Below are 27,086 nucleotides of genomic sequence, written 5' to 3'. Positions count from 1 at the left end.
CACATACAATAAGTGTTTTACATAAAATTAATCCATTTAATTCTCATAACAACCCTATGAAGGAGGTACTATCAATAACCCCATTTTACAAATGAAGAAAAGACTGAGGATATGAGGACTAATTAATTTGCTCAAGGTCATATAGCTAGTAAAAACTAAGAATACATCTTTGTCCACACTCATAACCTCTCTGGTATGCTTACTATAATAGATAGGAGGAGCTTAGGAGCAGTATATGGGTTGTGGAGTGGGGTAGGGTGTGTTTGCAGAAACCTTGAACTTGAAACTGCTTTTGCACTTGATATTGAGATGAAGAGCCTCAGTTGTCCATACAAAGAAGGTAGGAGGAGGTGGGGCTGATGGATTCTGAGAAGGCCAACCATACTCCTGCTTGGTTGCGACTACTAAGTACCAGATTCTGGAAGGGTAGCAAGGACAAATGAAGGAAACTAAGTCTTCATCTCTATCAGAGAATCGAATTGAGAGGCGCATCTCTCATCTCATCCAAATGCAGTCAGAAGCGAGCCAAGGTTCACCCATTTGTCCACATTCATTAGGAAATTAACTCCCAACTTCATATGACTCATAATGGTACACGGCCATGCTGCCCAACGGCAATGCTAAGGGGGAAGAAACACATTCAGCTAATGCTTAGCAGAGGCTCTCCTGACCTTGGAAAAGATGGAGCATCGCTGATACATAATTTAATGCCAAGATCTCTGGCTGTTTCTCCTCAAAATTTATCAAAGTGGATTCGGTTCTAAAATACATGAATAAAACATTCTCCTAGGTCTGGCTATCTTGGGATGTGAAGAAGTCATTTGAGGATTCCTCAATCCTTGGACATCAAAATCACTTGGAACTTTGGGAGCTTTGGTAGGATTGACAGGACTCTCATGGCCCAGGGGCAGGAGAGGCTGTCCTCCACAGCCTCTGAATGCAGCCACCATGCATTTTGGGGAGCAGAACATTTAGGCATTCTCTCATCAGGATGTAACCCCAGTGCTCTCTTCTGTTCAAGGAAGTGACAAAATGAAGCCAAGATGAGGGTAGAGGGAAAAGGCCCCACTGTATGCATTTATTTATAATAAAATTTTTTAAAAAGGTAAAATCAGCTGGGCATGGTGGCACGCACCTGTAGTTCCAGCTCCTCGGGAGGCTGAGGTGGGAGGATCACTTGACCCCAGGAGAAGGAGACTGTAGTGAGCTGTGATTGCACCACTGCATATGCCAGCCTAAAAATCTGTGATGGCTCCCCATTGCTGTCTGGACAAATCCAGACTCATTTGGTGCTAAAATCCTCAAGGTTCCAGCCCCAGTCCACCCATGTCTTCCTCTCCGTGGTCATGTCAACCTCTCATCTCCCACATTCTCTCCCTCTGAGTTTCTCTTCTCCATTTCACCTAATAATTCCTGCTGGTCTAGTTAGATTCAGAGTGGTTGTCAACCCCACCCTGACTCCCACCCCCATGTCCTCCAACCTTCTTGCCCATGCTTCCTGCACTCCTAATGTATATGACTTCCGACTGAAAGTGGCTGTTTACTTCTCTGCCTCCCTTATTAACTCACACAGCTCATGGAAGGCAGTAGAATACAGCAGTCAAGCACTTGAACTCTGGAGCCACATTATCAGTTCAAATTCCACTGCATCTTGAGCAAAATCACCTGCCGTTCAAAAGACCACCAGGATGGCCAAATAGTAGAAAGTGTAACCGAGGATCTCAGCTTCAAAATGCATTTTAAAACTTTTTTCTTGGCCAGGCTCGGTGGCTTATGACTGTAATCCCAGCAGTTTTGCAGGCCAAGGCGGGTGGATCACAAGGTCAGGAGTTCAAGACCAGCCTGGTAGAGACTGGTGAAACCCCGTCTCTACTAAAAATACAAAAATTAGCCTGGCATGGTGACGTGTGCCTATAGTCCCAGCTACTTGGGAGACTGAGGCAGGAGAATCACTTGAACCTGGGAGGCGGATGTTGCAGTGCACTCTGCACTCCAGCCTGGGTGACAGATCAAGACTCTGTCTCAAAAAAGAAAAAAAAAAAAAAACTTTTCTCAAGACTGAAGATGTAACCTTGAGAAAAACTATAGAAGCCTTTTTTTTCCTTAGTCTTAAGTATACCCTTGAAACATACTTTGAAGCTCCATTCCCTTCCGTCTTCTAACATATACTCTCTTACTCCATGCACATTTACTTAACTCTGTGCTTGTTAAGAAATTCCAGGGGCTAATTTAAAACAAACCAGGCATGAGAGCGCAGCTACAGAATTCTCCCCTACTTAAAGACTGCCTCAAGATGGATCATCTACAGCCTGGCCACTGTCAAGATGGCACCAGTCTGTGCTCCAGGTGGACCATAACTCAAGACTGGCATCAGGGCAAGACACACAGCCCCTGCACCCTACACAGCTCCTGCATACCTCCCACATCCAGCTTCCCTTTTTGAAACCCCTGCCCTCAGCCCAGAGTTTTGAAGTGGTTTCCAGAGGGGTGAGCCTGTATGTTTCCCCATGGCTGGCTTTGGAAATAAAGTCACTTTCCTTACAATGCACTTTGTCCCCGTTACTGGCTTTGCAAGCAGCGAGCAGCAGAGCCTGCACTTCATTACAAAAGGAGAACCTTACTGGTTACATCGGTTTGCAAACTTTGAAGAGACAGTCTCTGTCATGTCTGGAAGGTGCTCTCTCTTTGAAGACGGAAAGGACATGTTGGGTTTTATGCCTCACAGGGCCAACATCATACATATTCAGCAGGTTTAGGGGAAAAATTATACATATTTATGGAGACAAGAGCATGCACAATGGGTAAACATGTATGTAACATACATCCCATGTACACTTTGGGGTGGGGTTTATTATTAAAATAAGATGAAACTTGGCACTTTACATCAAAAGGTGAACTACTGGACACAGTTTGTGGGCAGCCTTCAGCTAGCTGAAACTGACTTAAGATTTGCAGTTCTTTATCAAAAAAAAGAATGTTTAGCAGGCCAGTCCTCTGTCCACTTAGAGTTATAGTGGTGTGGATGTAAATCAGACTTAGGAAGGGTCTGATAATTTGCCTGATAGCTCCTATTGTTAGGGAGTTTGACAAGAGTGTGTTTTTCTTGTAGCTGTAGGAATTTAGGGAATTGCCATGCCAGCTCCCCTGAATGCTCAACCTGACCCATAGGCAGCTGTTGTTTCCTTAACCTTAGAGTCCATCTTAGTTGATAAAGAGGCATCTGTGTTGGTTTCTCAGATCACACACCTAATCACTCTTGAGCCTCACTTTCCTCACCTGAGAAACAGGGTGAGAGTAGTGCCTACCTCATAAAGTTGTTTTGATACTTCACAGAGTTAATATATGGAAAGTGCTTTAAATGGTGCCTGGTGTATAGTGAGCGCTTCAGAAGTTATCACTGGTTCTCATTGCTTGCTTTTTGATTGTTGTTAAAAACAGAGACTGTATTGTGTATGTGTCTGTACCCTGTACCCTTGGGGCCTACCAGGTGTGCAAAGAAAGTTTGATATCTGAATGAAGGAACGGAATGAATGAGAGAAGAAACAAGCTCATTCTGATCATTTCTCCAAGGTTCAGTTCCACTTTTTGCCACCCCCACCCACTATCCCAGCTGCTGGAAGTTGGAGGTGGGTGTTCCCAGGCTGATCCTGACACTTGGCCCAGACGCTGGGTCTCCTGGATTTGGGGAAGCTGCCCATCCCATACCAGAGCTCTGAGCACCTAAACTATCAGGCCAGTGATAAGATGCCCAACTCTCTCACTTGCAGCTGAAGCAGTCAGGTGAATAAGGGGGCCCCTGAGCTTGAGGTCTCAGTCTGTGCCACGGAGCATCTCTCACTTCCCCAAAGGAAACTGACAGAACTAAAAGCACAGGGCTATAGGTCAGAGGATGCTGCAGAGGAGGGGCTGGTTTAGGGAGGACCCTCTTTCTTCTTTTTCTCCCATCACCACCATTCGCCCACTCACTCAGTTGTCACTCACTGAGAACCTACTATGTGCAGACCTTGTTCCAGGCACAGGCAGAGAGGTGCTTTAGACAGTCAACATCTATAGGATCTTCCACAATAGGAGGGAAGCCAGGCCAAAAAGGAGGCAATTACTACTCAGGGCCTTCAAGAGCACCTACCCCGGGCCAAGGCGGGTAGTGGAAAATCAGGGAAGGCTTCCTACGAGTGGTGACCACTTCTTCCATCCCTGGTCCTTCTTCTCAGCAGCCCCCATTGAGAAAACAACATTTGAAGGTCGTAGATGTCATTGTAAAGCAGCCCTCAATTCCCATACACTCAGCTGCAACTGTGCTCAGCTAAAGACATCATGGAACCAATGGCAGTAGCAGCTGCGGGGCAAACCCTTCCTGTCACTTTAGGATGATGTGCTTTATAAGCAGATTTGGACACGCCTGCCAGATGCCAATGGGGCATCAGCAGAGGGACTGTGTTCCTGGGATGGAGACCAGCTGTGAGTTGGAGCCATTGACTTTCCTCTCTGAATCCTCCTCCTAGTGCTTATGGCAGGGCAAGATAGCCTGGCCTGGCTGCTGGGGAAACTTCTTTTTATTCCCATTAAATGGGCTTTTTACTTCCCCCTCAGGCCCTGTGTTCCAGCCTTCAGACCCACTTTGCAGTTCCTTGAGTATGCCATGCTCTCTCATGAGCCCCTGACCCTCCTTTTTTAGCCTGCTTAATATCTCTTTATCCTTCAAACTTCAGCTCAGGGGTCGCCTCCTTCAGGAAGTCTTCCTTGACTTCCTTCTCTAAGGCTCATTAAAAGTAACTCTTGCTTCCTGAGCTATCGAACTTATCACAGTACATATCAGCAGTTTACTTGTGGCTTACTCCTAATTGGAACTGTGACCCTTTAGTGGACAGGGACTTTTATTTCTACAGCCCCAATACCTAGCAGGAAATCCAGCCAACTATAAGTGCTCAATACATGTTTGTGGTAGGAATGAATGAACAAATGAACAGAATGTTTGGAAGCCATTCAAAAGATCAGGAGGGAGGGAAGGTCCTTATAGTTCTCAAATGCTATCCAAGTAGCAGAGTGGTGAGGCCCTGGACTCCACTCCAGGAGGCCCTGTACTCCAGGTGGACCCTGGAGCCAGACTGCCTGGGTCTAAGTTCAGATTCTGTCATTTACTAGCTGCGCGACTCTGGACAAGTTACCTACCCTACTGAAAACCCTCAGTTTCTTTATCTGAAAAAAGTGGGGATAATCAAACTGCATACTCCATAGAGTTATTATAAGAATTAAATGAGACAATGCCTGTAAAACACTTAGCACCAAGCCTGGTGTACAATGAGCTCTGATTAAGAGTTACTTATAATGTTATTATCAGTGGGTTGTCCCACCTCAAATAATTGGTTCATTTTCTCCTTAACTTCATAGCATTCAAATCCAACCAATTTTTACTTCTCTTCCCTTTTGAGGAAACATTTTTGTAATTGTGCATTTGAGTTAGTTGATGGTGTGTGGGTTGGCTACTTTAGGATGGGGGAAGAGACGTTAAGTCTCACACTGGGATTTAAGGGAGAGTTTTGCAAATGCAGGTATAAAATGACAACTAAGCTGAAAGTGAACCAGCATGACTATGCTCCCTAGTCCATCGGAAGTAGGTTAAATGAGTGTCCTAAATCTCTCAGCCCGGTAATAACACCGTGTTAAGTACAAGCCTTCTCTCCACCTGCATGTCCCTAGGTCCCCCAGGGGTGGTAACAACAGCACGCAAGCACAGCCATTGGTCACAACCTTCTCCCAAACAGAAAGTGACAAAATTGAATCTAAAAATGAAAACAAGCTTCTGGGGAGAGAGGGAAGAAAGAGGATGGCTGGGGGAAGAAACCTCTTTGCAGAGGAAAGAGAGGTTACTTGTTGCCATAGTCAATTTTGGACGTGACTTTCTGCTTCAGTTCCTTCAGCTCATCCTTGGGTAAGGTTCCTGAGAGAAGCTGGGACCTCCACTCCATCAGATCGTACATCATGGACTGCACCTGGAGAAAACGCTCCTTTTTGCTGGCCTAGGAGACAAGAAACAACCCATAATCACCTGTGTTAAAGGGGCATGACCATCTATTTGGCAGGCTGTGCCAAAGTCAGGTGAGTGTGGTCAAGGGCCATGGCCTGAGGCTCTCTCCCTGCCCTACCCACTACAAAAGGATTAGGTGGGGGTCCTAGTCGTTGATGTATTTATTCCCCGTGGACCACAGGGATCTCCCAAAAGCAAAAATAAAAATCTCAATCATTTCTTGGTTAAGGAATGAGTGATTTCTGACTTTATCTAAAAAGATATTTATTGAACAGGAATGCTACGAACATCTGCCCTAATGGAGGTCCCAGAGCTCAGGCCTTTTGAGGCTGGGAGCCAGGGCCATTTCTCTGGTGATAAAGGACTGCTTCTAGGGCAGCATTCTCCAAAGTGTGGCACGCATACCACCTATGGGAAGCAAGATGGCTCTTCATGGTACAAAGATACAAGGTCAAACAACATGGATCCCTAGGTGATTCTCTCCCACTCCGTTTCCATCCTTCTGTGTAAGGGAAAGAGAAAGTTGCAGTTTCATAGTAGTATGTCTCTAACACCTCTCACATATTGTTAATGTCTTTTTTAACAAACAGAGAGAAAAGGTCTTGGACTCAGAGCTTTTGACAGGTACAATAGCAAGCATGTTCCGGAGGCTAAGGCGGGAGGATCGCTTGAGCCCAGGAGTTTAGCACTGCAGTGAGCTATGATGGTCCCACTGCACTTCAGCGGGGGTGACAGAGCAAGACCCTGTCTCTAAATTTTTTTTTATAAAAATAATGTTATCTTGTTTTCATTGTATTTAGATGAATAATGTTCTTCCAATTGTGCCAAGTACTTTTGTCTTTCCATTTGGGAAAGTGTGGGTGGTATAATTAAAAAAACAAAAACAAAAAAAATATATATATACACACTTGGTTTTTGTCCTTGGTTCTTGAAGCAGTGCTCCTAAAACTCCTGCAATGACCAGAGTGATAAGAATGTATTTTGTTATTCCTAACAATCCCCTTTCAATGATACCTGAGTTTATGCTAATGAGGTGATTCTAGGTGGGCCCCTAGATAGCTTCAGGATGAGGGGCTGGTTGCAGAGGAACCAACTAGGAACCAAACCCCCAATCACATGATTAGAGGGTTGGAACTTAGCCCCACTCCCCTCCACCTGCCCCACCCCAACCTCTGGGAGGGGAGGGGGACTGAGGATTGAGCTCAAGTACCAATAGCCAATAATTTAATCAATCATGCCTGTGTAATGAAACTCTGATTAAAACTCTTGGTTAATAACATTTGAGGGGCTTCCCAGAAGGTGAACACATCAATGTGCTGGGAGGGCGGTATGCCGAGGACACGGAAGCCCTATGCCCCTCTATGCCTAGCCCTGTGTCTCTTCCACAAGGCTGATCCTGAATTACATTCTTTATAATAAAACCGTAATCATATGTATAGCACTTTCCTGAGTTCTCTGAGTTGTTCTAACAAATTATGAAACCGGAAGTGAAAAAAGGGGGTGCCCAGGCAGGGAGGGGTAGTGAGAATCCCTGAATTTATAGCCAAGTCCAACAGAAGTTCAGGTAGCCTGGGAACCCAGGACTTGCGACTGGCATCTAAAGTGAGGGCAATCTTGTGGGATTGAGGCTTTAAACCCATGGAGTCTGGCACTAACCCTGGGTAGTCAGAGTTGAACTGAATTGTGGGGCATCTAGTTGGTGACGGGGAATCAAGAACTGCTGGAATGATGCAGCATGCTATCTCATTCTTTATGTCTATAGATTCAGGTTTACTGAAAGGAGATCCAAAGCAGCTATTAAGTAAATATTACACAGGTTGTATGCAGATATGGCAAGAATCAGGAATGTGATACCGAAGTACTAGATGTTGAAGGATCTCCTGACTAGAGTAAATGGACTTACTGCTATTCAAAGATTTCCTAAGGGAAGATGCCAAGCTTCAATGGTAGGTGTGATTGTGATGTTTTAAAAGGGGTAGTAGGCCGGGCGTGGTGGCTCATGCCTGTAATCTCAGCACTTTGGAAGGCCAAGGTGGGTGGATCACCTGAGGTCAGGAGTTCAAGGCCAGCCTGACCAACATGATGAAACCCCATCTCTACTAAAAATACAAAAAATTAGCTGGGCGTGGTGGCGGGCACCTGTAATCCCAGCTACTCAGGAGGCCAAGGCAGGATAATCACTTGAACCCAGGAGGCAGAGGCTGCAGTGAGCCAAGATCATGCCATTGCACTCCAGCCTGGGCAACAGAGGGAGACTCCATCTCAAAAAAATAAAAAAAAAGGTCGGCGCGTAGTGGAGATGAACAAAAAATTGCTTTAGCCACAAGGATACTATTTGTCCCCTACACTTTTCTAAAAACTTTGAGAAACATGTAAAATTGAGTGTGCCAATTATATCTTCATATTATGAAATGTCCACATGGGAGTCAACATTTAAGACCACGAAAGGTAAGTCTACAAATCCTGTGCATACACCAGCAGGTGTCCACAGTGCCATAATAAACATGCAGTAAGCCTTGGTTGACATTTTCACTCTCAGCTTAATGGTTTGCTTAGCTAATTGCTTTCATTAGGAGCTTTAGAGCATCAAAGGAGGATTTAAAATTAGATTTGCTTCAAAACAGGGAAAACAAATGCAAAAATATATTCTTTGTTTTTCCAAAGTCAAAACTTCTTCATAGATGTGAGGACAATAGCCATTGGTTAAAGTATAAGAACAGTATTTCTCAATGTGTTATCAGCAGACTAGCAAATCAAATCTGAGTTTATTAAAAATGCAGATTATTAAACCCCTTTGGAGGAAGCTTTATTTTTAACAGTTCTTAAGGTGATTCTTATGCATGCTCAAGTTTGACAACTTCTGCACTAAACACCGAAGGTTCACAGCAGACTCCATTGATTATGGCTCTGTCACTAGCTCTGTGGCTTTGAGAAAGTCCCTGATCCTCTCTGGGCCTTGATGTCCTCATACGTAATAGTGTGCGCTCTGCTATTTCACCAAAGCCACCTCCACCTGCCTGACTCAATGCTAAAATGAAAACTGGAAACAAACTGAAGATTGCAAGAAGCTTCCACCTCAGGGAGCAGAGTTCTGAGTCTCACCACATAGAGTTGCTTCCAGATGCTTCCCCATTCCCAAAGTGTCGTTGTCACTTCTTGTGCCAGAGGAATTTCAGCAGGAATGATGTTCTCAGTATTTCTATTTAAGGTGGGAGAAAAAGTGGTGTGAAATTGAGACCCAGGTGCTAAAAAGATAAAACACCAACAAATTTGCATTAAGCTGCAGCTGCGGAGGGGCCTTCCTGACATTAGACTAAAACACCTCCAATAGCCAGACCAATTACATTATGCAAATACAAGGGACTTGCTTTGTTATGTCCTCCTTCGCTAGGGTGGGCTCATTATTTAGGATTAATCTACTTTAATACAGTTCTAAGGTAGCTGCCAGCAAAAAGTTTGATTCTCCAAACTAATACCCCCTCAGAGTCAGATCTCAATATGAATCAATTTGGATTAGATCTCCCATTGAGTAACAGAAAGGAGACCCACAAATATACACAGGCACAAAGAAGATAAGCTGAGCAACCCTCAGATCTTCCAAGTCAGATTTTCAAAATAAACAGGACAGAGACATCCATGAGCCACTGGAGGCTCAAGTCTGGTGAAGAATGGCAAATACCTTCTTTTCTCAACTGTTACTTCCTTGATGTGGATAAATGACTTAGGAAAAACGCCCTGTTGGAAACAAAACAAAATAAAATAAAAAGATATATCACCACAGAAATGAATGACCCTAGGTCTTTATAATTTTTTTCCAAAAGCTACTGGCTTATAAAATCCCCAGACTTTAAAGGAATAAACCCAGAGCCAGATAGAACAGGGGCTGGATTCTAAATCTACTTGTTTAGATCTGGCTTTCCCTCCAGTTCTCCATCAGTTGCTCTAGATCCCACAATAGCCCTAGATCTCACCATAGCCCTAGATCCCAAGGGATGCTCCAACCCATTATGGCCACTCATCCTGCAGGTGGGCTATAAGACAGTATCGTTTGAAAGACAACCTAAACCACTCACTGACTTTAAGCGAGACGAGGAGCTCTGCTTCTCCCATTGCCTGCCCGATTCCGGAAAGCGGTCACCTTCACAGTCAGGAACAACTGGAAGGTCAGAAATAACTGGTCCTGAAGCAACAATGTTCCTAGGTGCATTTGGGCTAGTTCGATTTGAGACCTATTCTGCCTGCATTTATTCCATTGTTCTTTGAGAGAGCAGAGTAGGACCATCCCTCCCGACACAGCATGTCAGGGAAGAAGGAAGAAGCTTCTATTATTTCCTTACTCCATACATTTGGCTCAGTTAACAAGGTAAGTTTATCAATTACTTGGAAATCCCTTCATAAATGCAACCAATGTGCATACTGGGGACATCTGGTCACTGTGCTAGGTGCTGTGAGAGAAAATGAGACAAGCAAAGCAAGCGCCTGCTCTCATGGAGACGATAGTGAAATGTGAGGTTAGCACAAGAGAAGCCCTCAAAAGTAGAAATCAGGCCTGTCCTTTCTGTGTTGACCTGGGTATACAGATGAGGAGATGACTGAATGCTGCAAACAACTCTAAAGGAAGGCGGTAGAATAAATTTCAAATTTATAACGCACAATTCCACAGAGACTCGAGGAAGGGAGAAATCATAAGTGAGTGGCATATCAGGAAAAGTTGCAGGGAGATGGCACCAGAGATGAACCTTAAAGAATGAGGGAAAGTGGGAGGGAGCTGAGCACAACGAGTGACAAGGCACAGAGGTCAGAGAGCACAGGGCACAGGAGGGAGAGATGGATTCCCTTTGCTGAGGAGCAATGGTGGGAGAGACCTGCTCAGATGGGATAGCGGGGCCATATGAAGACATCCAGTACTGACACAAATAAAAACCAGGTGACCTTACCTGTAACATTTTGTGCTTTATGAGGTATCCCCTATACCAGTCTGCAAAAAGAAAACAAAGAAACAGGTCCCTCATTGATTACAAGTTTGTTGCTAGTGTTTTTCTGTTTTGTTTTGTTTTAAACTAGTAAAACTACTGCAAATTGCTTTAGACCTTGGGTACAGATCAAACTCTGGAAGCTCATAGTCTTTGAAATCTGTTGAATTGGTTGCCAACATCTCAAAATAACATCTAAAAATAGACTTCATATAAAGGTGCTCCTGATTTTGAAAAATCAGGAGCCCCAGTAGTGCTGGCCAGTGCTCCCAACTGGCTGGGAGGAGAAGAGCAGCAGGGTCCACCAGGCAGAGCATCTGCCTCCAGTCCGCCAGTCTCAACGCAACCCCTCCCTTGTGTCCATTGCCTTCCTGGGCCCTGTGACCATCTGCATGCTTTCAATTCCTGCCTTCGGGACATAGAAATGCTCCTGATTTGGGCAAACATCCTAAAATAACACTGACAGTTCTAACAGCAGCAAATAGTGTCTAAAATGCGATTTACAAAAGTTAGTTGTTACAAAACAAGTAAGTTTAGGGACAGATAAAGGGACAGGGATTTTAAGAGATCTACCCTTTGCAGGAATATTATATTAAAAAATGTATCAATGAGCAGAAATCCAAATTACCCACAGTCCTCAGACAAAATACGCCTGAGTGCAGCAAGTCCTAACTGTAATGAGTCCGCTGGCCTTTGAAATGATTCCAACACAGCCAAGGAGTGGCATTTGTCATCTTTGTAAATAAAACGCGTCTGTCAGGAGCCTCATTAGCAGACCCTCATTACCGGGCTGACAGATTGTTGATGAAATATGTTCCCAACAGACATACAACCAAGCCCAAAAACAAACAACTTAAAATGCAAAGTCACCCTTCATAGTCATGAGCCAGCCTGACGGCCAGGTCCTAAAGGAAACTCTGAAGCAACAGGGGGCCGTGATAGCTTCTTTTTGAGTGACAGAAAGTGAGAGGAAGGAGAAAAGGAGAAAGGAAGGAGAGAGGAAAAACAGAAGGAAGAAAGGGAGGTTGGAAAGAGAATCTCAGGTGGGAAATAAAAATACCATTCTAAGCACTCTTTATATATTAAGCCCTTCAATATTCATAACAACCGCATGAAGTAGGAACGGTTATTATCCTATTTTACAAACGAGTGGCCTACCTGAGGCACAGAGAAGTTAAGTGACTTTCCAAGGATCACACAGCTAGTAGGTTGCAGTGTCAGGTTTTCAACATAAGCAACTATCACCTATGCTTCCTATATTATGAGGGAATGATTTGATGGTTACCTAATATTAATATTTCCAACTTCTCAATGTCTAAATCTCCAAAACTAAATCTCCACTAAGCTACTTTCCACCTGAATACTTCCAGTGATGGAAGATGTTCTACTTCATGAAGCATCACATTCTATTTTCAGTGGCCTCTAATTATTTGTCAATAACTGTTGAAAAATAATCCATAATTAACAATACTGCTTATACTTTCTAAGTGCTTCCTATGTGCTGGTAACTCTGTTGACATTTTTTATTTTGTCTTATTGTAAATTAATCTTTACAACAATCCTATTAAGTAGGTACTATTACTGCTTCAGCTCTGCAAATGAAAATAGACAGGCACAGAGATTAAGCAGCTTGCTGATGGTCACACAGCTAGTGGGTGATGCAGCTGAGATTTACACTCAAGCAACACCCTGCTGTGCTGTGCTACAACAACCTCCTTTAGTTGCCCCTTTTCACCGACTAGACAGAAATGCAACTTTGTAATATTATTATTACCTGTCTTTCACTGATCACCTGCAACATGCAAAGCTGTATGCTAAACGTTGTACAGGCATTCTCTCATTTAATCCTCAGAGCGACACTGTGAGCTAAGTATTATCATTCCCATTTTATAGATGAGGAAATTGATATTCAAGTCAATTGATGGGCTGGGCCAAGATCATACAACCAGAGTTCAAACTCAAGCTTATGTGACTTCAAAGCCAATCCTTAAAGCTGGTTGGCCACATTGTCTCCCATGTGATGGGGTTAGAGTGCAAATAGAGATAGGGTCATCTGGTAGCAGTGACTTGAACCCACATGATGGCTAAGGTCACTAAAATCCACCAAAAAACAGAAAAACAATCGAGGGACCAATAGATGGTCCCTACACAAAGCTCATGTCCACATCTGCATCTCTGTGACAGGGACTCCATTAAGGTAACTTGTCTTCCTGGATCCAAGGAGTTTGCCTGCTCTGACCCTCAAAACTCGGTTATGTGTGTACGTCTTATAGGTTTCCTAATTCTCAGAGTTGCACCTCACTCCTGACGACAGGATTCTGCTGACACTTACACTCAATATTCTTATTCTGGCTCCCAGGTTCAAGTTCAATCAATATTAATTGTGCACCAACTATGTATATTGCACTGGGCTACATGCTTCCAGGAATAAATCCCCAGGGATTCATTGCAAGAAGGCTTTATCTCCACTTGCTGGATGGTGACACTGAGATCAAACAGGTGGGGAAGAAATTCCAACACATTCTTTAGCAGAAAAGCAGCCAAACCAGAATCCAAACCCATGCCTAGTGCATCTACTGCATCCGGACTATCCTTATGACTTTTTTCTGGCATTTTTACTTCTGCCAGGTCATTTATCTCTGACCACTGATGTTGGTTCCCTAATATGGTCACAAATCAGCTATATCTATCTATGCTCCAAAACATGACTGGGCAGATAACAACGGTTGGTACAAAAGAGAAAAATTCCTGGACAGTGGACACCATGATCAAAAGCAGGCTCAGTGTAACATGGCATTTACCATGTCCCAGAACCCGCTCCTGAGTTCAACACTCTTTTGAATTCAACAATAACAAGGGCTTTTTTGCTAACCGTTTCCATGAGATAACCACTTTCTTTAACATAAAATTCACAGTGTGCATTGCTATGGACTGAATGTGTCCTCCCAAAATTCGTATGTTGCAATTCTGACACCTGATGTGATGGCATTAGGAGGTGGGGTCCTTGGGAGGTAATTAGGTCATGAGAATGGAGCCTTTATGAATGGGATTAGTGCCCTTACAGGAGAGTTTGCTCCCTCTCTCTTTGCTCTCTGCCATGTGAGAGACTGTGACAAGAACACAGCCATCTACAAACCAAGAAGCGGCCCCCACCAGAAACCAGATCTGCTGGTGCCTAGATCTTCAATTTTCCAGTCTCCATAAGTATGAGGAATAAATTGCTCTTATTTAAGCAGTTTATGATACACAGTAGCCTGGACTGACTAGACATGCATTCTGGAGGAAGATGAGAAAAGGAAAAATTTTTACAATTCTTTTGGAAAATTATAAAGTGCTAATTATTCAAATAATCCTCCCTTTTCACATCTCAAATAACAATATCAAATATATCTAGAGTCTCAAATCCTCTAAGAGTCAAGGGAGGCAGGAGATTTAAAATATCCCACAACATCAAAAAAGAATCCAAGGTCTAGAGATCCAGTCCTCCCTATGCCATTTCCAAGCCACATGGCCTTTGGTCATGTCACTTAAGCCTCAGTGTTTCTATCTGTAAAGTGAGGGAAATAACACCTAGCCCCAGAGGAGTGCTACAAACACTATTTTTTTAGACAAAGTTAAAAAGTGTATGCATCTGGCAAAGGTACAAAAAGTTGGATGGGAAAAAAACATACTGATTTCAGGATAAGTGTTACCTACATATGGACAAAAGAAAAAAGAATAGAGGAGGGGTAAAAAGGGATTTCAATTGCACTAGAAATTTTTATTTCTTAAAAACAAATGTCTGAAGCAAGCACATACATATGTGTATATACATATAAACATGTGTATATACATATAAACATGTGTATATACATATAAACATACACACACATATATAAGTTCTCCCACTACCATATTTATATATAAACATATACAAGTATGCTGATACCTATATATAAACATATACAAGTATGCTGATACCTATATATAAACATATACAAGTATGCTGATACCTATAAACATATACAAGTATGCTGATACCTATAAACATATACAAGTATGCTGATACCTATATATAAACATATACAAGTATGCTGATACCTATATATAAACATATACAAGTATGCTGATACCTATATATAAACATATACAAGTATGCTGATACCTATATATAAACATATACAAGTATGCTGATACCTATATATAAACATATACAAGTATGCTGATACCTATATATAAACATATACAAGTATGCTGATACCTATATATAAACATATACAAGTATGCTGATACCTATATATAAACATATACAAGTATGCTGATACCTATATATAAACATATACAAGTATGCTGATACCTATATATAAACATATACAAGTATGCTGATACCTATATATAAACATATACAAGTATGCTGATACCTATATATAAACATATATAAGTATGCTGATACCTATATATAAACATATATAAGTATGCTGATACCTATATATAAACATATATAAGTATGCTGATACCTATATATAAACATATATAAGTATGCTGATACCTATATATAAACATATATAAGTATGCTGATACCTATATATAAACATATATAAGTATGCTGATACCTATATATAAACATATATAAGTATGCTGATACCTATATATAAACATATATAAGTATGCTGATACCTATATATAAACATATATAAGTATGCTGATACCTATATATAAACATATATAAGTATGCTGATACCTATATATAAACATATATAAGTATGCTGATATTTATATGAGTGATGAGTGCTTAAGAGTGCTTTTTCTTTCTTGTGTGTTGAAATATATAATAATATTGAGATCAGATGGAAGCTTGTACCTATCACTGGTTGATATGATTTGGCTTTGTGTCCCCACCAAAATCTCATACCAAATTTTAATCCCCTTATGTCAGAGGAGGGACCTGGTCGGAGGTGATTGGATCATAGGGGTGATTTCCCTCATGCTGTTCTGGTGATAGCGAGTTCTCATGAGATCTGATGGTTTAAAAATGTGGCACTTTCCCCTTGCTGTCTCTCTCTCCTGCTGCCATGTAAGATGTGCCTGCTTCCCCCTTCACCTTCCACCATGATTGTAAGTTTTCTGCGGCCTCTTTAGCCATGCAGAACTGCAAGTCAATTAAACCTCTTTTCTTCATAAATTACCCAGTCTCGGGTAGTTCTTTATAACAGTGTGAAAACAGAATAATACAGAAACTTGGTACTGAGAGAAGTCGGGGACTGCTATAAGATACCTGAAAATCTGGAATCAGTTTTGGAACTGGGCAGAGGTTGGAACAGTTTAAAGGGCTCAGAAAAAGATAGAAAGATGTGGGAAAGTTTGGAACTTGCTAGAGACTTGTTGAATGGTTTTGACCAAAATACTGATAGTGATATGGACAATGAAATCCAGGATGAGGTGCTCTCAGATGGAAAGGAGGAACTTCTTAGGAACTGGAGCAAAGGTCACTCTAGCTATGCTTTGGCAAAAGACTGGCTGGCAGCACTTTTCCCCTGCCCTAGAGATCTGTAAAAATCTGAACTTAAGAGAGATGATTTAGGGTATCTGGCAGAATAAATTTCTAAGCAGCATAGCATTCAAGATTTGACCTGGCTGTTTCTAAAAGTATATAGTCATATGCATTCACAAAGAGATGGTCTGAAATTGGAAATTATGTTTAAAAGGGAAGCAGAGAGTAAAAGTTTGGAAAATTTTCAGCCTGACCATGTGGTAGAAAAGAAAAACCCATTTTCTGTGGAGAAATTCAAACGAGCTGCAGAAATTTATATAAGTAACAAGGAGCTGAATGTTAACAGCCAAGATAATAGGGAAAATGTCTCCAGGGCATTTCAGAGATCTTCACATCAGCCCCTCCAATCACAGGCCCAGAGGCCTAGGAAGGAAATATGGTTTTGTGGGCTGGGCCCAGGGCCCTGTTGCTGTGCAGCCTCAGGACTTGGCACCCTGTATGCTAGCCACTCCACCTCCAGCTATGGCTAAAAGGGGCCAAGGTACAGCTCAAACTGTTGTTTCAGAGGGTTCAGGCCCCAAGATTTGGTGGCTTTCATGTGGTGTTAGGCCTGCAGGTGCACGGGAGACAAGAGTTGAGCTTTGGGAATCTCTGCTTAGATTTCAGAGGATGTATGGAAATGCCTGGATGTCCAGGCAGAAGTCTTCTGCAGGGGCAGAATCTTCATGGATAACCTCTACTAGGGCAGTGCAGCAGGGAAATGTGGGGTTGGAGCCCCCACACAGAGTCCCCCGTGAGGCACTGCCTAGTGGAGCTGTGAGAAGAGGGTCACCATCCTCCAGACCCCAGAATTGTAGATCCACCAACAGCTTGCACTGTGTGCCTAGAAAACCTGCAGGTACTCAATACCAGCTTGTGAAAGAAGCTGTGGGGTCTGTACCCTGCAATGCCACAGAGGCAGAGCTGCCCAAGGCCTTGGGGACCCATCCCTTGCATGAATGTGGCCTTGCATAGATGTGAGACATGGAATCAAAGGAGATTTTAGAGCTTTATGATTCAATGGCTGCCCAGCTGGGTTTTGGACTTGCATGAGGCCTGTAGCCCCTTTGTTTTGGCTAATTTCTCCTTTTCAGAATGAGAGAATTTACCCAATGCTTGTACCCCCATTGTATCTTGGAAGTAACTGACTTGTTGTTTTGATTTTACAGGCTCATATGTGGAAGGAACTTGCCTTGTCTCAGATGAGACTTTGGACTCGGCCTTTTGAGTTAATGCTGGAGTGAGTTAAGACTTTGGGGGACTGTTGGGAAGGCATGACTGATTTTGCAATGTAAGAAGGACATGAGATTTGGGAAGGGCCAGGGGAGGAATAATGTGATTTGGCTCTGTGTCCCCACCCACATCTCATCTCAAATTGTAATCCCCATGTGTCAGGGGAGGGACCTGGTGGGAAGTGACTGGATCATAGGGACGGTTTCCTCCATTCTGTTCTTGTGATAGTAAGTGAGTTCTCACGAGATCTGATGGTTTAAAAGTATGGCACTTCCCTTCTTGTTCTCTCTCTCTCCTGCTGCCATGTAAAACATGCCTTGCTTCCCCTTCATCTTCCACCATGATTTTAAGTTTCCTGAGGCCTCTCCAGCCATGCAGAACTGTGAGTCAATTAAACCTCTTTTCTTCATAAATTACCCAGTCTCAGGTAGTTCTTTACAGCAGTGTGAAAACAGACTAATACACTGGTTAAGAGTGTGAATCCTGACTACTAAAAACTTTCTGCATACCAAAGAAAACAACAAAATGAAACAAAAACCTGTGAATTAGGGAAAAAATTGCAAACTATACATCTAATAAGGGGTTAATATCAAAAATTTTATAAAGAACTCATATAACTCAATAGTATAAAAATAAATAACTTGATTACAAAATAGGCAAAGAAACTGAATAGACATTTCTCCAAGGAAGACATGCAAATGGCCAACAGATATATGGAAAGGTGTTTGACATCATTAGTTGTTAGAAAAATGAAAATCAAACCACAATGAGCTATCACCTCACGCCTGTGAAAATGGCTATTATCAAAAAGTCAAGAGATAACAAATGTTGGCGAGGGTGTGGAAAAAGGGGAACTCTTCTACACTGTTGGTGAGAATGTAGATTGGTAGTCATTGTTGAAAAAGGTATGGAAGTTCCTAAAGAAATTAAAAATAGAACTAGCATATGATCCAGCAATTCCTCTTCAAGGCATATATCCAAAGAAAATGAAATAACTGTCTTGCAAAGATGTCTATACTCTCATATTTGTTACAGCACTATTCACAATAGCCAAGATATGGAAACAACCCAAGTGCTCTCACCAATGGATGAGTAGATAAAGAAACTGTAATATACATATACAATGGAATATTATTCACCCTTTAAAAAGGAGGAGATCTTGCCATTTGTCACAGCATGGATGAACCTGGAAGACATTATGCTAAGTGAAATATGACAGACACAGAAAGTATTGCATTATTTCATTTATATATGGAACAAAAAAAAGAGTCAAATATACAGACATAGAGAATGAAACAGGGGTTACCAGGGAGGGTAGGGGATGGGAGGAATGAAATGGGGAAACGTAGGTTAGAGGTTACAGGGTAACAGATATGTAGGAAGAACAAGTCTAGAGATCTAATGTACAACAAGGGATCTATAGTCAATAAAATAGTACTGTATTTGAGCTTTCTGCTAAATGATTAGATTTTAGCTGCTGATGCCACCAAAACAAAAACAAAAAAGAAGGGTAACTATGTGAGATGATGGATATAGTCATTTGTTTCACTATCATAACTATCTTACTACCTTACTACCTATTATGTATCTCATAACATCATGTTGTATACCTTAAACATATACAATTAAAAAAATTTTTAAAGAGTATGAGCTCTGCAATGAAAGTCTGAATTTGTTGGAGATCTGCTACTTAACTGTGCCATCATGGACCTGTTAATACTTTCTTCTGAGCCTCAGTCCCCTCATCTATAAAATGAGAATAATAGTGCCTCACATCTCATGGGAATAATAATAGTGTCTTATCAGGCTTAAATTGGATTAAAAACTCAGAGAGTTTGTCCAGTGTCCAAAAGAGTTAGTAGATACCATTCTTCTTAAAAAATCAATTAAAATAATAATAATGCAGAGAAAGTTGGGCATATTTTCTATTTTATTTTCAGGACCTATGGATTTATAATATCATTTTTTTTGCACTAAAGTCATTTCAACATATTTCCATCACAACAAAGCAAATAGACATGCCGCAAATGAAACATAATGGAAGTTTACTGACGTCTGAGCCTCATCCTCACTCAGAAGAGAGGAAAACTTCACATACACACTGCTGATAATGGAGCAGCCTTACTGAAGAAAATGGAGTCCTTTTCAAAGTGACCTGTCACTACAGCAGACCTGAACAAAAGACTATCACCTTGCAAGGTGGTGCTTTAAAAAGATTCCATGTTAAGTGCTTATAATGTCCTCACTTATATTAAAAGCAAAGAATTTGGATAGGTCAAGATCACCCTCAAAGGAGTTATTAGCATGGAAGCCACTGCCTATGGCTCTTGGTGTGCCCTCCTCAGTGAGGGGTACATTCAAAATCTCCTTGTGCCAAGCTTTTGCAGCCAAACCAACAATGTGGTAATAGATATGTGTTCACTTAGAAAGCACTCCAATATTTTCAAATGAGAACAGAAGGTCTCAGAATAGTACATAGAGCATGTAGTTGCATTTCTAGAAAACAGCAACAACAAAAGCAATGCGCTATTTTTTCAAAGCAGAGGATGCTCTATCCATCTCCTCCCTCATTCCTCTGATTTTATTTGTTTATTTATTTATTTATTTTTAGAGAGAAGATCTCACTCTGCCTCTGAGTCTGGAGTGCAGTGGCATGATCATGCCTCACTGCAGCCTCGAACTCCTGGGCTCAAGCAATTCTCTCACGTCAGCCTTTGGAGGTAGGAAGTTGTTGCCTTAGGAGGGCATGATACAGTTCCTCCACCCCAAAACTACATCCAAACACAGTATGAGTGCATTCCAGGAGCTTCACACAAAGATGTCAGGGGCATCTGGCATCTCATTCCCCAGCTACCTGGCTATTTCTACAATGGACAAGCTGATCATAGAGGGCTTATTTCAGTAGAGAAGACAAAGAACTGGAAAGAAAGCACCCCAAACTCCCTCCTTCCCCAGGTCTTGTTCAAACTGGGGAAACAGAAGAAGTAGGTGAGCTGCACAATATATGAGATTGAAGTCTTCTGATGTCATCAAATATCAGGAAAGATGTCAATCAAATATGACTGGAGGAAGTGACTGGGGGGAAATAAAATAACACTGCTTTTTTTTATGTTTGTCCCTTCTATGATGAATTCCTACTGCTCAATACACTTACCTGTGTTTTCCACATCTAAAACACAGAATGTTTATGCCGCCTCTGGATAAAAGAGGCAGCATGAGAGATATAATATGGGCAATGAAGTCAGCATTTGATGTCTAAGGCTTAGCATGGCCTAGCATGAGTACCATCTTGAACTATGTGAGTTTTTATCATAATAATATATTATCCTTATAATAAAAAGTGAAATTCACCCTTGTTTAAGCTTCCAGTTTAGGGTCCTGTTCTCCCTCTTCATTCAGCTGAGTAAATTTAGTACATAGGCAAGGAAGGGCTAGTCTCACCCATTCCAGGAAAAGATTCAGCTTCTGGGCCATGTTGTAAAAATATACATCTGCCAGTTTCAATACAGCACTACATAATAGGGGAGAGGATGGAATTAACAAACACAGAGAACCTTCTATGAGCCAGGCTGGTGGTAGACAGCTTCTTTACTTTTTCTCATTTTATCCCCATAAGAAGCTCAGGAGCAAGGTGAAAACAACCCACTTAACAGATGAGAAACCTAAAGCTTACATACCCAAGATGACTCCACTAGTGGGTAGCAGAAGCAGGGAATAACTTTCTAATTCAAAAGCCAGTGCTCTTTTCATTTCTTTATTGGGGGTGGTGGGGAAGATTTTAAAACTATTGAAAGCCCGGCAAGGTGGCATGCATCTGTAATCCCAGGTACTTGGAAGGCTGAGGCATGAGGACTGCTTGGGCCCTGGAGTTGGAGACCAGACTGGGCAACAAAGAGAAACCCCCATCTCAATAGTAATAATAATAATAATAATAATAATAATAATGATGCAGTCTTGTAGATTGGAAGCAAATATCCTCAGGTGTTGGCAATGATTAATTATAGGTGGTTGGAATGTAAGTGATTGTTATTTTATTCTTCATACTTTTTTTGCCTTATTTTTCAGAGATGGAGTCTTGTTAGTCTTAAACTCCTGGGCTCAAGGGATCCTCCTGCCTCAGCCTCCCAGGTAGCTAGGACTATAGGTATACACCACCATGCCCAACTTAAAAGACTGCATTTTTTTTGTTTGTTTAAAACTAATATATGCTATTATAAAGAATTTAAACTAAACAGAAAAGTACAAACATATAAGCTTAAAGAATTATCCTGAATCCCATTACACAGAAAAACACTATTAATATCATTCCAGTCAACTCTTCGTTTATATTTATATACATAGAATGACAGAGAGATAAAAAGATAAAATATGGTTTTTAAAATACTCTCATAAAAATGAGCATATGGTGAAGATACTATATAAATACATTTTTTTTTTTTTGAGACGGAGGCTTGCTCTGTCTCCCAGGCTGGAGTGCAGTGGTGCGATCTTGGCTTACTGCAAGCTCCGCCTCCCAGGTTCACGCAATTCTCCTGCCTCAGCCTCCTGAGTAGCTGGGACTACAGGCACCTGCCACCACACCAGGCTAATTTTTTGTATTTTTAGTAGAGATGGGGTTTCACCATGTTAGCCAGGAGGGTCTCGATTTCCTGACCTCATGATCCGCCCACCTCTGCCTCCCAAAGTGCTGGGATATAAATAAAAATTTTATTTAATCTTATTTGTATTTAGCAGAAGAAAAAGAAACCAAGTGAAATTGAGGGACATTTGAACTTTGATTCAATGTTTCTTTATCACTAAAAAGATTTCCTGAAAACTTCTCTAAAATGAAAATTGTTATGAAAAGCATTCAAAGATAGACGTGGTTATTTTTTTAATTCCATGTTTTATTTCCAATTAATATTCATTGACTTTGTTGTGAAAGTGATGTCATTGAGTTAGCTATTATCTTCCATTCTCCTCCCAAGTCTCAACTTTATTAGATTTTTAAAAATATTGTCTAGGTTCCCAACAATAACATTCTTTATGGTAGCCATAAATATCATGATGTCAGGGGCATCTGGCATTTCATTCCTCAACTACATGACTATTTGTACAGTGGACTGGCCAATCATTAGGCTTATTTCAGTAGAGAAGACAAAGAATAGGAAAGAAAACATCCCAAACTCACTCCTTCCCCAGGTCTTGTTTGAATGGGTGAAAGGGAAGAAGTGGGTGAGCAGCACGTGGATATAAGATTAAAGTCTTCTGATGTCACCAAATCTCAGGAAAGATGTCAACCAAATATGACTGAAGGAAGTGGTTGGAGGAAAAAAATCACACTGCTTTTTTATGTTTGTCCCTTCTATAAGAAATTCCTACTGTTTTTAATATCAATTTTTATAAATCAATTCATTTGGACCCAATATTAGCCACTATTTCCTTTTATCACAGATTTTTAATCCAATATTCTTGTATTGTGATTCACCTCTCAGTTGGCTGGATTTTGGTTTTGAAGTAGTTTTCTGTAAGAAGGTTTCACGGGTACACCCATATTCTTTCTACTACACAGTTTTGACTAATTTTTGACTAACATTGTGGTTTTCACACCTTTTATATTTTTAGAGGAATCATTTTTTTTCAATCAGAATCGCAGACCACACACCCCATCTGAAAGCAGACAACACCAGACCTGCTCTCAGACCCCCTCCAGCTCCATTACCTTCTGCCACTCAAGGCACCCCAAGAAGACTTTGGATCCCCTATTTGAAAACTCTGCATGGCCATGAGCGTATGCATGAGAAGTCCTAATAATTTGCGTACCAGGAGATATGATATTTCCTCAGATAGCTAGAATCATTCTAGCACACTTCCAAACACTGTCTTTTCAAATAATTAATAAATTATTAGCCATTTACCAATGAATATATCCAGCTTTTTCCAGCAAGTTATTGTGACTAATTTACAAAGATACATTAAAATAAGACTAATTGAATTAGAAATGGAAAACCAGAACCAACGAAAGGATAAAGGTGTCCCAGAGATGAATAAAGGTGGCTTGAGTCCACCAGAGTAGCCTTCGTAAAGGTCAGGGCACCAGGCCAGGGAAAGGTACTGGCAAGGCTCTGACTATGGCAGCCTGTGTGGGAGGTTTATTCCCTCAAGCTTTCTATTCAGGGAAACTGCATACAACGAAGAGAAAAATACTCATCTGGATTTCACAATGTAGGACACAGAAAATAATGACCAAGGCCTTGTCGTTGTTTTGGCAGGCATGGGTGGAGGAAAGAGTGTGGGCTTGGCTATCAGAAAAGAGCCACTGGGGCCAGGTGCGGTGGCTCACCCCTGTCATCCCAGCACTTTGGGAGGCCGAGGTGCACGAATCACCTAGGGCCAGGTGTTTGAGACCAGCCTGGCCAACATGGCGAAACCCCGTCTCTACTGAAAATACAGGCGTGGTGGCACATGCTGGTAATCCCAGCTACTAATGAGGCTGAGGCACAAGAATCAGTTGAATCTGGGAGGCGGAGGCTGCAGTGAGCCGAGATCGCATCACTGCACTCCAGCTTGGGAGACAAAAGCAAGAGTCCGTCTTAAAAAAAAAAAAAAAAAAAAAATCCTCACTGTGCAACCTTAGATGAGTCATTTCACTGCCTCCATTTCCTCACCTGCAAATGTGAGGTCTCGTGTGTGTTTCTCAGGATTAGCATCCAGTAGCATGAAAGAGGCACTCAGGAGAGTTGCTGCTGTTTTTATTTTCATTCTTTGCCTTTGGTAGTCACCTACAGTTTGCTTATCTGCCACTGGCAGAACTAGATTTGTAAAAGATAGGGTTATGCTGTGAGCAGGGGGCAGGGTGCGTGGAATCACAGACCCAATTCAATTCTCTAGGACAGCGTCCCCACCCCTGTCCTCCAGCCTTGTCCACTCCTTGCGTAAAAGGTTTCAACAGGGCCGGAGTGTGAACTTTGCAGGCCCTGGACACTGAAAAGTGTACGGTATCCCCTCATCTACAACCCCAAGTAAAAATAATACTAAAGCATAAAATAAATATAAGGAAGATGAACAAAGTTCTCATTTCCCCCATGACCCCTTTTAAAGTTGTCTTGACATATCAAATTTCAAATTATTTGCCCACAAAATGGTTTTCTGTATGTTTTTTGTTGTATCTACATGCACAGGTATGCATATGTGTATATATGTACATATGTATGTTTGTGTGTGTCTTTGTGTGTGTCTTTGTGTGTGTGTATGTGTTTACACAAGCATCCTTGTACAAATCTGCAGACCCAGCTAGGGGCTCTGTTGCCTAGGAGGTTGCATGTAGCTAATCCAGCACTGGAAATGACACTGCCTGTCCTGTGGGTTGTGGTGAGGAGTGACTAGGATCATGTGTTATAAAGAACTTAGCACAGTGTCTATTTTGTGGAAAGGACCAAAGATTGCTACTCCTGCAGGTGACTGCCTTTCCCCATGAAAGGACTCCTTCACAATGGCACACCTGCCTCCTCCCTGACCCTCAATCCCTCCCCAAGGCCTCCTCTGATGGATTCACTGGGGGCAGAACAGGCCTATGTGCTCAATACACTCTCTCTTCTTCCTCTACCACTCTGCCGAGACACAGGAAGCCCAGGCTCTGTGCCCTCCATGCAGCAGGAGGTACCAGCAGGCCCAGGTAGGAGGGAACTGTGGTAGGCCAATTGGGCCAGTGAGGGGTGGGAGCCTGCCTGACTGCAGGTAACAGATCAGCAGCTCATTTGGTTCTCATGCCCAAGCATGCTCCCAATATCAAGTTTATCAATGACATGTTGATTTCCAACTGCCTGACTTATGAGTCCAAGGCCATTCATCTTTGTGCAAATTTTAAAAAGCACTCCCTACCAGCACACCACCATGGGTGGACACAGCCCAGTAGACACCTGGCTTCACAAGGCAATGGCACCTTTGTGGGAGAAAGAAAGAGATGCCACCACATTGCCCAAGACAGGGCTCCCAGCTTGGGGAGGGGAGTGAGCTCCTGCTCCCTGGGCTGGGTGCCTTCATGCAGTAAACAAACCACACAACTGTGCACATCGGCTCTCCTGGAATTAGAGGTGTGATTTATGGGACCCTTCCAAACCCTAATGATGCTTATTTCCCTTTATCGTGATATTAATACTAATAAAGAACTGTATCTAGGAAGAGTCACAGGCTGAATAGCCACATAGCTGAAGCAAATGGAGAGCATAACAAACATCGAACCACCCAGTTAGGCTTTTGCTATGAAACATACATTCCTAAAATGAGAAAGCATTTCTGTTTAGTAAATTCTAATTACCAGCGTTACCAAAACGTGTTTAAATAGACCACACAGTTGCAGGTTCAGAGAGAGGGCTGAGGGGCCTGGGTGTACTATAGGCTTCCATCAGCCAAGGGTCCAGCACCTGGGGCGTGGGCCAGTGACTCACCTCCACACGTCTCCTGTATTCGCACCACATCGCCGATCTGCAGGGAGAGCTGGGGGGCTCCGCTGCCTTGGAAGTTGTATATGGCTGTGAAACAGAAAGAAAGACAGCTAGGTGAGACCTCTAGATCTCGTTAGTCTCTGCTCCTTCCTGCTATCCCTGCCTCAAGTCCATCCCATGCCCACGCAGCCCACCTGGGCTAAACAAAACCGACACAGAAACCTATTGCCTGCCACAAGAGTCATTTCAGACTCAGCCTGGCTCCCAAGACCTTCTATTAACCAAAGTTGACCTTGCATTGAGCCTGCATTGAGCCTGAGTGACAAGGAGGCTGCTGATATTTACTATGGACTGTCCTCTTACTGTACACCAGGCAGTTAAAATGTTACATCATTTGTTATGCATGTTTTGCTACAATTAAAAAGAAACAACTGCATACTAAGCACCTGAAGTGTGGTGAGGTGCTATGCGAGGTAGGAGAGATGCACTGGTGAGCAGGATGGCAGGACAGCCAGGCAGCTGTGGCCTCTGAGACCCTGAGCCTCTCCTTCAGCCAGGCCTGGGGTTGAGTCCCAGCTCAGGCACCCCAGGGATCTATGGCAAATTATTATGAGAAAGAAAGACAGTCCCAGCATGTGAAGAGCCTGCCGTGTTGTAATGCTCCATAACCAGTAACCAAATGGTAGAATTAGACAGCCAGGGCCTTGTATTCTAATGGGAGAAGCTGACAGGTCCACCTGCAATAACCTGATGGATGGTCTGGGCTCAGGAGGTACAGGTGCTTTGAGAGCACAGGAGATAGCATGCTGGAGCCATGCATGGGGGCCACAGGAGGCTTCCTGCAGGCAGGGCCAGCTGAGCTGGGCCCATGCTCCTCCCCAGCCAGCACAGCACCAATGGGACCATGGAGAGGGCTACGCAAG

The 27,086-nt window shown here is 42.4% G+C and overlaps 1 protein-coding gene across 1 annotated transcript in view; it reads right to left on the bottom strand.

The window, feature by feature from the left end:
• DOCK2 (dedicator of cytokinesis 2) overlaps positions 1-27,086 on the bottom strand; it is a 446,463-nt gene that overhangs the window by 402,819 nt on the left and 16,558 nt on the right. The window contains exons 2-6 of the mRNA XM_003810916.4: positions 26,167-26,250; positions 10,963-11,003; positions 9,705-9,760; positions 9,128-9,224; positions 5,869-6,017 (exon numbers count right to left, since the gene is read on the bottom strand). Coding sequence (XP_003810964.1) covers positions 5,869-6,017; positions 9,128-9,224; positions 9,705-9,760; positions 10,963-11,003; positions 26,167-26,250 — 427 coding nt within the window. The remainder of the gene's footprint in view (positions 1-5,868; positions 6,018-9,127; positions 9,225-9,704; positions 9,761-10,962; positions 11,004-26,166; positions 26,251-27,086) is intronic.

The sequence above is a fragment of the Pan paniscus genome, chromosome 4 (assembly GCF_029289425.2).
Source record: "Pan paniscus chromosome 4, NHGRI_mPanPan1-v2.0_pri, whole genome shotgun sequence".
NCBI classification, from domain to species: Eukaryota; Metazoa; Chordata; class Mammalia; order Primates; family Hominidae; genus Pan; species Pan paniscus.
The sequence above is the reverse complement of the archived record's forward strand: the minus strand, read 5'-3'. Positions and strand labels throughout refer to the sequence as shown.